This window comes from Aptenodytes patagonicus, chromosome 2 (genome assembly GCF_965638725.1).
Source record: "Aptenodytes patagonicus chromosome 2, bAptPat1.pri.cur, whole genome shotgun sequence".
Lineage (NCBI taxonomy): Eukaryota > Metazoa > Chordata > Aves > Sphenisciformes > Spheniscidae > Aptenodytes > Aptenodytes patagonicus.
In genome coordinates this window covers 78642077-78657312 of record NC_134950.1, presented here as the reverse complement: position 1 = coordinate 78657312, position 15236 = coordinate 78642077, and the positions used below count along the sequence as shown (strand labels likewise).

Here is a 15236-nt window from a genome sequence, read left to right as displayed (position 1 = left end):
CTCTATTCCATCTCAGCTAGTCCATCTCCCTAGCCAAAGGCAATGTTTATTTTTAAAAATATTTTCTCTGGAATTTTGGACCATTTTTTATGAAGTCTCTTCCACTGGAATATTAAAGATTTTAAGTCATAGTAGTTAAAAATGTGACTTCTAACTGGCTAAAATATATAAAATATGTAACAAAAAATAGACCCATTAGCCACCTGACAAAGTCTAACAGTAAAAAGTATCAATGCTTCATATCCAGACAGTGCTTCATTTGTATACAGGGATTAATTATATATGTAGAAAGCTAAAAAGAAAAAGCAAAAAAAAATCTTTAATAGGCTTGCAAGGTTCAGTACACACACAAATTGACAAAACCAAATTTATTCATGCTCTCTTAATTTGATCGTCTTGTCTGTATGAAAAAGATGAACTTTGATCATGAGCTTTCCCCACAAATTTAGGGTTTTTTTCAGTGTACAGGATGGAAGCTGCTTAATGAGTACAATGTTATTTTAGACTCCCTCACCCCTTCACTGGAATCCCAAAGCATGATTTGCATGGGATGATTTGCATACCTGCTATTTCTTGGTAATCCTCCTGTACTTCCCTTCCCCTTTCTCTTTTCCCCTTTAAGAACCTCTGAATTAACAGTCAACCTAGTAAGCAAGACTGTGGCTTCTGGTTCTCTACTGTAAAAGCCGAACACCTTCAAGTAGCTAAAATTCTGCCAGATCAATAATAAAATCACTTTGAAGTGATGGAAAGGCACTCCCATTGCAAAACAGCATGTTTGATATTTATAAGATAGCACATGTTCAAAATTTCCCGATTGTCTTGCCACTTTTCATACTCTTAATATACTGTCTTTAATATAGATTGATAGTGTGATCTGCCTTATCCATAACGGCAATAGAGTATTAGCAATTTTAACTGATACAAATGTTATATCCACTAAAACTTTTATATTGATTTATTAATTTACTAAACAAAGTATATTTCATTTTTTACATTATTATACTTTATTGTGAGAGTAGCTTATTATGTTAGTTGCCTTTTTATTCTTCCATCTACTGTACCTTGTTTAGTCTATGAGACGCATCACAAGCACTTTGCTGACATAGTCTGTTGTGTTTTTCTCTGTCTAAGGAAGCAACTGTAACAAAACACAATCTGTTTATAGAACAAAGTCAATGAAATCAACTTTTTTTTTATTTACTGGTTTCAGATTCTAGTCAGTTCTGATCCAAGTATTTAGGACTTTTTACCATATTTCAGATGTCTAACTTGCAATGTTTTAAAGAAATCACAGAGCTTGTCCTCTTACAGATATTGCATGTCTATGTCTAATTTTCAGTATACTTAAATATTTTATGGGAACTATCATTTATTTGTAAATTCTAATGGCAAGGAAATGTATAATTCTGGAGTCTTCCCAGATTTATAAATATCTGAATCCCTTCAAAAGAAATAAGCTACTCCCTCTCTAATTACCTGCCTGCCGTTGTGGTTTTATGAAGACTCAGGTTTTAAAACGGTCATCCAGGAACCCTAACAGTTCAGGCTTCTGACTATTTCTGCAATGGACTCAAGTTTTCTCTCAAAAACAATCAATCAGGGCAATATCTAGTGCTTTTAAAGGTTTTCCCTGGTCCCTGCCCTGCACAAACACATCAGTTCCTGAGCCTCACCCGTTCAACCCTTTACATCCTCATAGGAATGCCTGTGACACATAGAACCGAAGGAAGACTTCAAGTACGGACTGAAGAAAAAGCGTAATTACATTTTAGTAATCCATTTGCATGGGTCCACATTCCTTATCAACTGACTAGTACTAACACGTTATGGTGAAGGCCTGGGAAATATTTAACTAAGTTGCTGGACTGCTCTCCAGAACTGACATGAGAGTAAGCTGCCATATTAAGAATAAAATTATCTGTTAACGTGAATTTAACTCCTTATAGTATAAGCTTTATCTATTTCTGTCATGGAAGTAATTTTGAAACACCAAATGCTACTTAGAAATCAAAAAGCACTTTCTAAGACTTCCAGTGACTTAAGAACATGCAATTTACCACTGAGTCATATCACAGTTTACATCCACCTAAATCTCTAACTGGAGTATTTCTCCTCCTAATGCTCAAATATTCTAGAAAGCCTGCACATTAGCTAAATCTCAATTTATGTAGTTTCAATAACCTTAGAATTAACCTTAACTAACTATGCTATCAGTAATGAGACTCTTCAGATACGTCAGTGCTATCCACTACAAATACAATTTTCAGAGAAATACAACTGACGAATAGTTTCATTGGTTTTATAAGCAATTATATTTAATTTTCAAGAAAATTAAAACTGTAAAGTGGAAAGTAGAAAATGAAGCATAATTGGTATACTTTGTTCAGAAAGGGATCTTTTCAAATTGCATGTCTTGATACATAGTGACTAATCTAATACAATATATGAAAACAATTGCCTTTTTAGAGCTGAAATAATTAGAAACAGTAAGTTCAAGAAAATATTGCAGATGTTCTTACGTACATTCATCTCAACAATTATAAACAGCATCTCTTCGGGTTTCAGATACCTCTTTTAATAACACAAAGTACTTCAAGTGAACTGAACATATATTGGAACTGTTTTACAGGTTCCTTCAGACCTCACTCACAGCATAAAGGAGTTGAGACTTTCTTTTCATATGGTTTCAGTGTTCAGAAGGAATATTCTGAGAACAAGTTTCAAAGAAAAAAATACCTCCTTTGGATTGACATGGCACTGAGATTTCTGACTTTGTGAACAGAGAAGGATTTGTGGGTGATGTGATGGTTGGAGGCCGTCTTGGGCATAGCGATCATGAAATGGTAGCGTTTTCAATTCTTGGAGAAGTAAGGAGGGGGTCAGCAGAACTGCTACCTTGGACTTCTGGAGGGCGGACTTTGGCCTGTTTAGGAGCCTGGTTGACAGAGTCCCTTGGGAGGCAGTCCTGAAGGGCAAAGGGGTCCAGGAAGGCTGGACATTCTTCAAGAAGGAAATCTTAAAGGTGCAAGAGCAGGCTCTCCCCATGTGCCGAAAGATGAGCCAGCAGGGAAGAAGACTGGCCTGGCTGAACAGAGAGCTTTGGCTGGAACTCAGGAAAAAAAGAGAGTCTATGACCTTTGGAAGCAGGGACAGGCAACTCAGGAGGACTACAAGCATGTTGTGAGGTTATGCAGGGAGAAAATTAGAATGGCCAAAGCCCAACTAGAACTTAATCTGGCTACTGCCGTAACAGACAATAAAAAATGTTTCTATAAATACATTAGCAACAAAAGGAGGGCTGAGAATAATCTCCATCCTTTATTGGATGTGGGGGGAAACATAGTGACAAAGGCTGAGGAAAAGGCTGAGGTACTTAATGCCTTCTTCGCCTCAGTCTTTAATAGTAGGACCAGCTGTTCTCGGGGTACCCAGCCCCCTGAGCTGGAAGACAGGGATGGGGAGCAGAATGAAGTCCCCATAATCCAAGCAGAAATGGTTAGCGACCTGCTACACCACTTAGATACACAAAAGTCTATGGGGCCAGATGGGATCCACCCAAGGGTACTGAGGGAGCTGGCGGAAGCGCTCACCAAGCCACTTTCCATCATTTATCAGCAGTCCTGGCTAACTGGGGAGGTCCCGGTTGACTGGAGGTTAGCAAATGTGACTCTCGTCTACAAGAAGGGCTGGAAGGAGGATCCGGGGAACTACAGGCCTGTCAGTCTGACCTCGGTGCCGGGGAAGGTTATGGAGCCAATCATCTTGAGTGCGATCACGTGGCACATACAGGACAAGCAGGTGATCAGGCCCAGTCAGCATGGGTTTATGAAAGGCAGGTCCTGCTTGACTAACCTGATCTCCTTCTATGACAAGGTGACCTGCTTAGTGGATGAGGGACAGGCTGTGGATGTTGTCTACCTGGACTTTAGTAAAGCCTTTGACACTGTTTCCCACAGCATTCTCCTGGAGAAACTGGCTGCTTATGGCTTGGACAGGTGTACTCTGCGCTGGGTCAAAAACTGGCTGGACGGCCGGGCCCAGAGAGTTGTGGTAAATGGAGTTACATCCCGTTGGCGGCCGGTCACGAGCGGTGTTCCCCAGGGCTCAGTACTGGGGACAGTTCTGTTTAATATCTTTATCAATGACCTGGATGAGGGGATCAAGTGCACCCTCGGTAAGTTTGCAGACAACACCGAGTTGGGTGGGAGTGTTGATCTGCTTGGGGGTAGAAAGGATCTACAGAGGGCTCTGGACAGGCTGGATCGATGGGCCAAGGCCAACTGTATGAGGTTCAACAAGGCTAAGTGTCGGGTCCTGCACTTGGGTCACAACAACCCCATGCAATGCTACAGGCTTGGGGAAGAGTGGCTGGAAAGCTGCCTGTCGGAAAAGGACCTGGGAGTGTTGGTCGACAGCCGGCTGAACATGAGCCAGCAGTGTGCCCAGGTGGCCAAGAAGGCCAATGGCATCCTGGCCTGTATCAGAAATAGTGTGGCCAGCAGGAGTAGGGAAGTGATCGTGCCCCTGTACTCAGCACTGGTGAGGCCGCACCTCAAATACTGTGTTCAGTTTTGGGCCCCTCACTACAAGAAGGACGTTGAGGTGCTGGAGCGTGTCCAGAGAAGGGCAACGAGGCTGGTGAAGGGTCTAGAGAACAAGCCTTATGAGGAGTGGCTGAGGGAACTGGGGTTGTTTAGCCTGGAGAAAAGGAGGCCGAGGGGAGACCTCATCGTGCCCTACAACTACCCGAAAGGAGGTTGTAGCGAGGTGGGTGTCGGTCTCTTCTCCCAAGTAACAACCGATAGGACAAGACGAAATGGCCTCCAGTTGTGCCAGGGGAGGTTTAGGTTGGGTATTAGGAAAAATTTCTTCACCGAAAGGGTCGTCAAGCATTGGAACAGGCTGCCCAGGGAAGTGGGGGAGTCACCATCCCTCGAGGTATTTAAAAGACGTGTAGATATGGTGTTCAGGGACGTGGTTTCGTAGTAGACTTGGCAGTGCTAGGTTAACGGTTGGACTCAATGATCTTAAAGGTCTTTTCCAACCTAAATGATTCTATGATTCTACTCTATGACTTCCACAGTTAATGCCTTTAGTGAAAAGCTGGTAATGGAAACATTTTATGAAAACAAGTTCATGTTAAAGTGAAAATGTATTTTTAATAACTAAACTTGATCAAAGGAGGATAATTAACTAAGACATTGTGAGGTCTTCATTTATGCATAAACATAAACTAATTTATGTATAAACACACCCAAATATCAGATAGAAAGTTTTATAATTATTACAATACATAATCACAGTCAGTAAGAATCCTTAAATATCCCATAATTTGGTGACATCTTCCCAAGCCACCTAATGATTTGCTTTAAATCAAGCCAACTCAATATTTTTGGCAACTCAGTTTTACCCAGGTCTCCTTTAGGGTCCTTTTGTTTTAAAGAAATGGAAAATAAGGAAATCTCCCTCTTTTATTGTTGCCACTTAAAGAAGGAAAAGTACTGAGGTTCATCTTATTTAACTTTAGTTCTTGAAAATTAGACATCCAGTCTTAGTCTGTTATTTGGAAGCTGTTTATAAAGACCAACACACATCCATGAAGTGATTTATACACCTGTTGTAGGTGGCTAGATGAAGGTAGTCTGGGGAGTTACAGAATACACTGTATCACCTTCCTTCCTATGTTAGTGTGCAACAAGGGACATGATAATGTTTTATGATACAAAATTAAAAACATATTGATCTATCCGCAGCTATAAAAAGTTCTAAAGCTCTTCTGAAATAACGTAAAATATGCGCTTTTGAGTAGATCAGCTATCTTTATGATACTGACATGAATTTCACATGCAATACTTTGAAGCATTTTTACAATCAAGAAACTTTATTATTAAACCCTTACAATACTTTCTGCATACAAGCAGTAAATACATTTCATTAACTATAAAAATTCTAACCATTCTTTAAAAGCAAGGCAGATTTTTACCTGAAAATGTAAAGAAGATTTCATTCTGTAGACCTCCTCTCTGCATTTTTACATGATGGCATTCTGACTTAATTAATGTAACCTCACAAGAAAGTTCAGCAACAAGTTTGCTTAGTATCTGAAGCAATGCTTTCTTAAAAGAAGTATTATGAGAACTGTTGCAGGGGGCTGCGTGATACCGGGCTGTGAACTCATAGCAGTTTTTAGGATCAGAATAAGCTGCAGGAAAAAATGTGGAAGATGATAAGGAACATATATGAAGTAAAAAGAAGAAAAGTAATTTGTGTATTTGAAAATAAAATTGCTAATTTAAATCCTTAATTTATAAACAAAACCTATTTTGCACCTCCAGAGAATTTGTAATGATAAAATAGCGTATGCTGGGCCAGTTGGAAACACTGAAGAGATTTTTAGAAGTTGACATTCTTACTTATATCCATAGGTAAGTCTTACTCTTTATTCTTGTAATTTTTAAATTTTTAAACCAACAGGACATTACAGTAAAGGGATCAAGATTATGAAAGCTAAGGTTAAGCATACAAAATACCCTCTACTATGTGACACAATATTTCATCTCACACATTATGGCCAGTTATAGTAGTATGCTATATATTTTTTAGTCAACTTCACAAAAGTATTTTAAAGGGCTTAAAAACTGAATCCTCTTCCCCAGAGATCAATAGAAGATGCAGTTAATAAGATGAACAGGAATTCCTTCTCTGTGAGCAGAAGCAACTGAAAAAGCTTCCATATAGGTATGAAATTTACTTTTGTGGATGGATCAACTATTTCACCTTTACTGCGAAGCTAAATGCACACCTGGGCATCTTTTACAAGCCAATGTACCATACAATGCGTGTTTCTAGTTATTTCATGATAATCACTATACTTACCCAAAGCTGAAGATCAACAGAGCACAATAGAAAATTGGAGTAAAAGAATGAAGAACAGGGGTCATGGTGTGGGTATAATCACAGAAAGGAGAAGGGAGCGGTGGCGACGAAAGAACGAAGGAATAGAAAGTGAACCAGCTGAAAGAAGCAGCAGAACATCCAAAATATGGTACCCAATTTAGACAGCTCATTAGATCCTCTACCTTGCTTTTGCCTCCCCCATTTCCTTTCCCTTGCTGCTGCATAGTCCAGATTTTTTTGTATATATGTGTGAAACTTGAATTTTGTATGCTAACATTCAGATTGGATCCTTACTGAAGGATCTAAGTCTGCATTACTGAAAACTCTAACCTTTTCCATCAAAACTGTTTTAAAGAAACCTTTTCCCTTCCAGTTCTGTCAAGCAAGCTAGCTGCTAAAAGTCATGGTTATTCCATATGAAGGCTACTGTGCCAAAGTAAAATTAATTTACATCAGAGGTTAATTTAGGTTATTGTGCTCTACCATGTTTCTAAATGATCAATGGTACGCATTTTAAATTGAAGATCAGACATAGTTCCTGCTGAAGGCAATAGGAGCTCTTGCCTACATCTCCACAAGAATAAAGTATCCTTTAAAGAAGAAAAGGAGAGCTGGTAATGAATAAATGACATTGCCTTTACAATCTTTCACTTTATCAAAGACTTTTTACCTGCTGACAGAAGGAAACGTAATCAGAACAGGAAAGAGTAAGCCAGAAATAGTACATCATTAAATGATACGTACTTAAAAAACACAATCAGGTAATAATTAAGGCATTAATGTGTGTGAAATAAATCCATACAGCTGTGCTAAAATTAATCTCATAAAGAATAATTCAGTTTAAAATTATACTATTTAAATGTTATTAAGGATTACTGCCTATTCAATTTGTTACATTTCATTATGTTTTATTTTTCTTTTTTAAAAACAACTGTATTCATAAGTTTTTCAGTCAGCCACTGAGCTTCATTTAAGGCTCTGTAAATGACATTAAATGAACTGCCTGGTAGTAACTAATATTAAAAACAGTTTCCAGAGAAACAGAATGTCTTTATCTCTGCAAATTGAATTCTAAATAAGCCTTCTTATTTAAAAATAGCAACACACATTTTAAAAAATAAATTTTTTTCAAGGCAACAATACACTTACCTAGATTGATAACTTACCATAAATAAGATATTTTATTACGAGGTTTTTATCAGGTTGCATTGCTGTTAGCTTATAAACAATGGAACAAGTGTAAACTCCACTCAGGTTGAAGTGTCTCAATATTAAAGTTCCTGTTGGCGATATTTGCACACTGCTATTTTCTAGTAAACACAAAAATGAAATAAATTTAGTTGTCATCTTGAGAAGTGCAGAAAGTAAGGGTCCAAATGGTTATTTACTGTTAAGCTGTGCACAAAATAATAATATTAGGGATTCAGCTGAAGGCACAGGACTCAGCAACTGAAGCTGATTGGGTGTCACTCAGTTCAGCATTACACAAATATGCCTTATTGCTGCTGTGTTCTGAAGTATTGATGGACAAAGCAGTCCTAGAAACTTGTTTTTATTTGATCTCAGACATCTATTGTTCTCTCCAATAACCACTTCCAAGAGCAAAAAACTCCCAGAAAAAAAGGACAAAGTGGGCAAATAATCTCTTTTTATACCTCTATATAGTCAAACTGACTACTAACCTTTCAGTCTTCAGGGACTGCCTCATGAATTAGCTGCTCGTGGTGTTTAACATGCAGTAAACTTCAAAGTAGGCAAGACAGGAAGTTCAAGTTAAGCAAGTATTGTATAACAGACCTTCCAAAAAAATTCTATGTATATGCCAAAATGAGAATCATGTATGTTTAAGATTGTAAGATAATCCTTCTGTATGGGAAGATATGCATTGTGATGGTGGCCAAAGTCTTAACACAACTCCTTAGTTCAAGGCAGAGAGGAAGTAGGATCCTACTTCAAAGGACAAATGATGAGCATGGTTCTTTAACTAGGTTTTTAAAGAGAAAGGAAAGCACTGCTTAAGGTCAGATTTGGGCACTGATAATGAGCCATACAGTTGTCCCATGTAGCCTGCATGTGGGTTACATGATGACAGTTGATGAGTCCTTTCCTGACTTGAAAAGTCCTCAGGCAGTAACAATATATATATGGGTTTCTCAAATAGTAATATGCAGCCCATCTTGCTGGCAGCTGTCAAAGAAAACCTTGGGAACCACTAGATTGGAGTCAATTATAATAGACTTCAAGGTAAGATACTCACTTTGATAAAATATTTTGAGAATGGATTTTTGTTTCCATTTCCAGATGCCAAAAAAAAAAATCTTCTTAACATCATAAATAATTTAGACCTTTTATGTAGATGATGGAAGCTTAGACAATTAGTGTGGTGCGAAAGCAGCATATTTTTAGACTGAAAAAATCAATGCTAAGGACATGAGATCTATCCTACACACATCTTAGGGCTTTTACTACAGACTAGTCCTAATCTGGTTTTACAGATTGAGCACACATTATTTCTTGAAGCAAACCTTTCCAATTAGCTTCATCCAAAAGGAATCCAGTTTGTGCACTCAAAGACCAGACCATAATCTGAACAAAATGTGGTAAGTGGGTACAGTCAAGCAATTCACTTCAAAGCCACACTCCTATTCAAACTAACATGTTACTGTAGATGCACACTGATTTTCTTGGTATGTGATTTTAAGAAAAATATTGGGAAAAAAATAGCCTGATTGAAGTGCCTCTTTTTACATACTTGGCAGGAGTGTGTAGGACAACTTTGTTCCTCAAGAAACCATTTAATCTTTTAATTAACTTAATTTTGTCATATATATCACTGTGCTTAAAAAAAGAATTCAAGTGCTGATAAAAAAGAGTACTATTAAAAAGACTGAAAGTGCAAATTCTTTGACAAGAATAGTTTGGGATTCCGTATCAGCCTAGGCTCTCACATTAATGGCACAGTCTTTCATTTTTTGGATGATGAAGAGGTTTTTAATCTGATGATGAGATACTCAGGATGCTAAGTCTGTAAACTAGGATGTCATTTGCTACTGTATGCTGGAATAACTATCAGATTAATATTGTCAGAAAAACAGCATAGATTTAAGAACTATAGTTCTAATCTTTGGCATATGCAACTGCCCTGTGTGGGCCAAAAGCAACACCATCGTTAGCTGACTAGATAGCTGTAGCACCTTTAAGATATATCACAGACAGCTTTGCTATACTTATAAATGCATTACTGAACTGCAAGGATGACAAGAAGTCTGCAAAGGACAAAGCTTGGAAATCCAGTGAAGAGATCTGGTCACAAATATTTTTTGAACGTACATCAGCAGAAATGGAAAAGTGAAGCGTTCTTCTGGTAGATTGAGTCACTGAGTTTATTACAGAATTTTATTCTACCTTGAACAATGAATGCTTCATATACCAGAAAAGATCAGAATGTTTACATAGTAACCATTAATTATTCTAATGGTATGACTGTGTGTGAAGAATCTCCTTTTGGATCATGAATCAAGAGTATGTCATGTTGTGGTGGGTTTTTTTCCCAAGTGTTATAAAAGAAACCTCACTTAAAATGCCTTGTTCCATGGGATTATCTGGATGAATACTTCCTACTCAGATGAATTTGGGTTCAGAAAACAGACTGTTAGCTTTAAAATCAAATTTTAAAAGTGATTAAGCTATCCACCCTTTTCTTAAATCTAATATTTTTTCCATGTTATTCCTCTGCAGGAGGTTCAGTAAGACAGGTGAGCAGGACTTCATATCACATTTTGTGATGTGAATTACATTGTATGATTTAATATGCCTCTGTTACACAGGAGGCATTTCACATGCCTGATGGACAAAAAAGCAATGTGATCACGTTCAGAGGTTCCCTGGAGTCAGTGAAAACTGGCATGATTTAAAACAGAAGTTCCTTTTTAATTCATGCTAAGAGAGGAAGCTAGACCATTTTCCAGGATCCTCAGGAATTAGAAGGGTGCAAAACAGAGCTAGTCCTATGAGAATTATGTTACGGAGACTTATCTTTCCATACCCTTGTATAATTATATTTAAAACTAAGTGTTCCTATATTTTAGTTTCTCTGTTTACTAAACTTAAAACCAATAGATTGATTCTCCTTCCAGTTCTTTCAGTGCAAAAAATAGTTACTCCCCATCCTCCCACCCCATCTCTCATTCAGACCAGTTTTACAGTAGAGCAACTTCTGTATTTTGAAATTATGTATCAAGAACAAAAGTAAATGACAGCAGAATCAGGCCAATGGACTTTTCAGAAACAGATTTTTCAGACATTTAGAAACAGCTATCAATCCAGATCATAAATTCTAATCTTCAGATTAAACTACTGAGCATGTTCAAATTTAAATATGCAATATCTAAAGATGTCCAAATAGGTAAATTCAGTGATGAATTACACATGTACAGAACCAACAGCTAACAAGGTATATAATAAACTTGAGTTCACCTGAAAAGTTTCTTAGGAATGAAACATACTCTGCTTTGTAGTCCAGACAGGACTCTGACAGTCTGTCAGGAAACATGTACAAGTCATGTATCAGTTATAAGGATAGCATGAGTATACAGATATACACATCTACTAAAAGCAGCTTCATATTTCTTTTGATTCTCTTTCCTTCCCTCTCCACAGAACTGTTTGATAGACCAATAATAATAGGTTTTAGAATATCTGGGGGTTAGCTTGTAGTTGAAAGTCTGAGTGCAGTATTTAATTTGTCAGTTGCTTTATTTTACAAAACTATAGTACACAATTTTTTCAGTCCTATGAAAGGACAGTCACAATCTTCCAACTCAAATATTCCTTCTATGCATATATTAGGTGGCAATGTGTATGAAAAGCAGTAGATTTCCTGTAAATCCAAGTTCCTAGGTTCATTTTCACCAAACTAGAACATGCCTATTCCATTGTCTGCATTTGGAAATAAAGATCGAAATGCTTTCTCTTTTTTGTTCTATTTAGCTGTTCAGAACACCAGCAAAAATGCTGGTTTATGCAGTAAAACTTTAAGATCCAGAACATAAGAATCAATTATTTTAAAGTTTTTTCCTCCATTTAAAGTGTATTTTGAAAAACTCTTATTTTCAACCAGCCCAACAGCTGTTCAAAAACTTCAAAGTACAATTTCCAGATCTTAGTGCAAAAGAGTCACTATGCTAAGTGAAGAAAAATGACTCGCTAATTTTAAAGTTGTAATGATTTTAAATTACATTTTGTGCAGTATTTAATTTTTCATTACTCTTTCAACTGCACATAAGTGGACTGAAACTATCTGTGAACAAATCTGCTTGTTCAAAAAACAGAACTGTTTTGTTACGGCTACAGAAGGAAAAGTGTTTACTGCTCTTTGTGAGCTTCTATTGTAGCCATGATGTTTGATGTATATAGCTAGACAGACTTTTGGGGCACAAAACACCTTCTTAGGGTGTGTGTCAACGGCTGGTGTGCCTGAAAAAGAATCTGATTTTTCTAGCTATGACAGATAGTACAATGAAAGATAGGCTCTTTTCCTACAGATTTTATGCTTAAATAATTGCATTTATTGGGAAGCGTTCCAAGAAGCAGTATTTTGTTAGTCTTTCCTAAAACTCGATTCACGATTCTACGTTTCCACCGAAAGGATTCTTTTCTTTCCTACAACCACACTGAAAAAGTATGAAATAGTTTATCAAGCAAGGTTTATGAATCCTAATTGCCTACTGTTAAGGAGATTCGCTATGATAGATATTAGAAGACTAACTAGTCACACTAAAACCCAGATGATTTTTACCACTTAGAGAGGATTACACCTGTTCTAAAAGGAGGCTGAATGATCAAAATCTTTTACACAGCAAACGTTTCATGAGCTAGAAACTTTAAATAGCTTTTTGTCTGCTTATACTTTCTTTTCTCTGAATCAAACAAAAATGAATGTGACAACAGCCCTAGGAGACTAAGTATCTTTGTGGTATTTACCCAAAATTGTGGTGGCTGAAGCTGAAGTCCTCTCATTACCGCTTTTTAAAAATAATTTTTCTAAAACCTCTCTCAAAGAATGCTAAAAGTTCTTTCTGAGGGTGAAGTCTGTTATTAGATTCAGAGCAAAAACACAGTGTAGTGTTAGATGTCATATAAATGTGAAATGCTGTACTATGAAGGTTGGCATGTAAAGGATTAAGAATGAAGACTCACAATGGTGTAAATGGTATTTCAGATTGTGTAACAGGAAAAGTTACTTGAAAATATAAGACCAAGGACAGAGTTCTGATAGACAGCAGTATAGACTAAGAGGAAAGCAAATAGGATTTGGAAACACTGCCATTGTAAAAGGATGAATGGTTCATAAACTAAATTGTAAACTAAAATAAGAGATTAAACAGGTTTATAAATTCATCACAATGCTTATTGTCTTTTTTAAAAATGAAATTACACTAAAGGGTAAATGAGACATACACAGAAGGAAACAAAAAATAGAACTCGGGTTCCCTGCTCAGACTTGAAAAGATACTGATGATGAGCCAGTCATGATCTCTAAGCAATCCTAGTTATGTGAGAAAAATAAGGTATGTACAAGTAGCACAACATACTCCATGCAGAAACAATGATTTGGGGTTTTCATGCCATACTAGCAGATTGGGACAATGATTTCATTAGAGGCATCTTTCTGAAAAGGAATGTTTACATTCTCCATGAGCAGATTAACCAGAAGTTGAAACTGGCAGGGAATGTGAAGGACCAACAGAAACACATGCAGCTGAGGAAGAGCAATAAAAATGTTGGCCCCAGGCTGAATGGGGCTGAATGACCTAGTGACAAATGACATGGAAAACACTGAGGTACGCAACGCCGCCTTTGTTTCACTCATTCCTAGCAAGGGCTGCTTTCCAGCCCTGCCCCAGGCTCTACCAGAGTTTAGGGGAGATGCTACAGGGAGAGAGCAGTGTGGTGGTAGGGACTTACTTAAGTGAGCTGGACATATACAGGTTTATAGACCATAATGATATTTATCTGAGGATGCTGAGGGAGCTGACTAATTAATGACTGTTGTCTGTTTTGATGGTCATGAGGTCCCCAATGACCAGAAAGACCAAAAAAATACATCCATCATAAAAATAGGCAAGGAAGAAGACCCATGGAATCACAGGTCAGCCATCCTCACCTCAGGCCTTGCAAAGGTTATAGAACTGCTGGAAGTCATTTCCAGATGCATGAATGCCAAGACAGTGATTGAGAACAGACAGCATCAATTTGCCATTGGCAAATCATGGCTGACCAGCCTGAGTGTCTTCTGGAACTAAATGACTGCCTCTGAGGGTGAAAGGAAAGCAGTAGATGTCATATACACTGAAAGCCTTCAGCAAGGATTTCAGTATGGTCCTCCATCACATCTTGTAGCCCAGCTGTGGACACATGGACTGGATAAGTGGAATACAAGATGGATGAAAAACCGTCTGCATCGTCATTTTGAAGATTGGTCTACCTAGCAGCCAGTTATGAAGAGCTTTCCTCAGGGCTGATAAAAGCACCAGAACTGCTTAACGTCTTTACCAGTGGCCTACACCACAGGACTGAATGCCTTCTGGTCCAGTATGCAAAAGACATCAAATTGGCGGGGGGGGCGCTGATACACTACAGGACATTGCTGCCATTCAGTGGGACCTTGCATGACTAGAAAGACAGTCTGCCAAAAACCTCATGAAGTTCAACAGTGATAAATGCAAAGTCCTGTGCCTGAGACAGAATAAAAGCAGCAACATATGCAGATGGGGACCAGATGACTTGGGAGCAGCCCTGCAAAAAAGTACCTGGGAGTCCTGGTGGCTTTTAAACTGAACATGAATCAGAAAGTTTTGCAGCAGTGAAGGCTAACTACATACTGGGCTGCATTAGCAACAGTATATCCAGCAGATCAAAAGAAGTGATTATCCTTTCCCTACTCAGCGCTCATTTGGGCACTCTGGAACACTATGTCCATTTTTGACTCCTCAGTACAAGACAGATACTAACAAACTGGAGCAAGTCAACAAGAAGGCTTCTGAGATGATTAGGGAGTTGGAGCATAGGACAAGAGGCAGAGTAAACTGGGATTTTTACCCTAGAGAAGTCTAAGGAGGGAACTGCAGTCCTTCACTAAGGGGAGATACAGGGAAGAATAACCCACACTTTTTAAGAGGTGCACCACAAAAGGACAAGTAGCAACAATGACAAGTTGCAATATGGGAAATTATGATTGAAAATAAGAAAAAAAGAGGAACAGGTTGCACAGAAAAGACAGAAAATCTCCAAGGATAGAGATTCCCCACACTCAAGTAGTCATGGCCCTGAGCAAC

The 15236-nt window shown here is 37.9% G+C and overlaps 1 protein-coding gene across 1 annotated transcript in view; it reads right to left on the bottom strand.

The window, feature by feature from the left end:
- Window positions 1–15236, bottom strand: part of ZPBP (zona pellucida binding protein) — a 32282-nt gene that overhangs the window by 7135 nt on the left and 9911 nt on the right. The window contains exons 4-6 of the mRNA XM_076328966.1: window positions 8067–8210; window positions 5987–6205; window positions 1065–1141 (exon numbers count right to left, since the gene is read on the bottom strand). Of these exons, the coding sequence (XP_076185081.1) occupies window positions 1065–1141; window positions 5987–6205; window positions 8067–8210 (440 nt within the window). The remainder of the gene's footprint in view (window positions 1–1064; window positions 1142–5986; window positions 6206–8066; window positions 8211–15236) is intronic.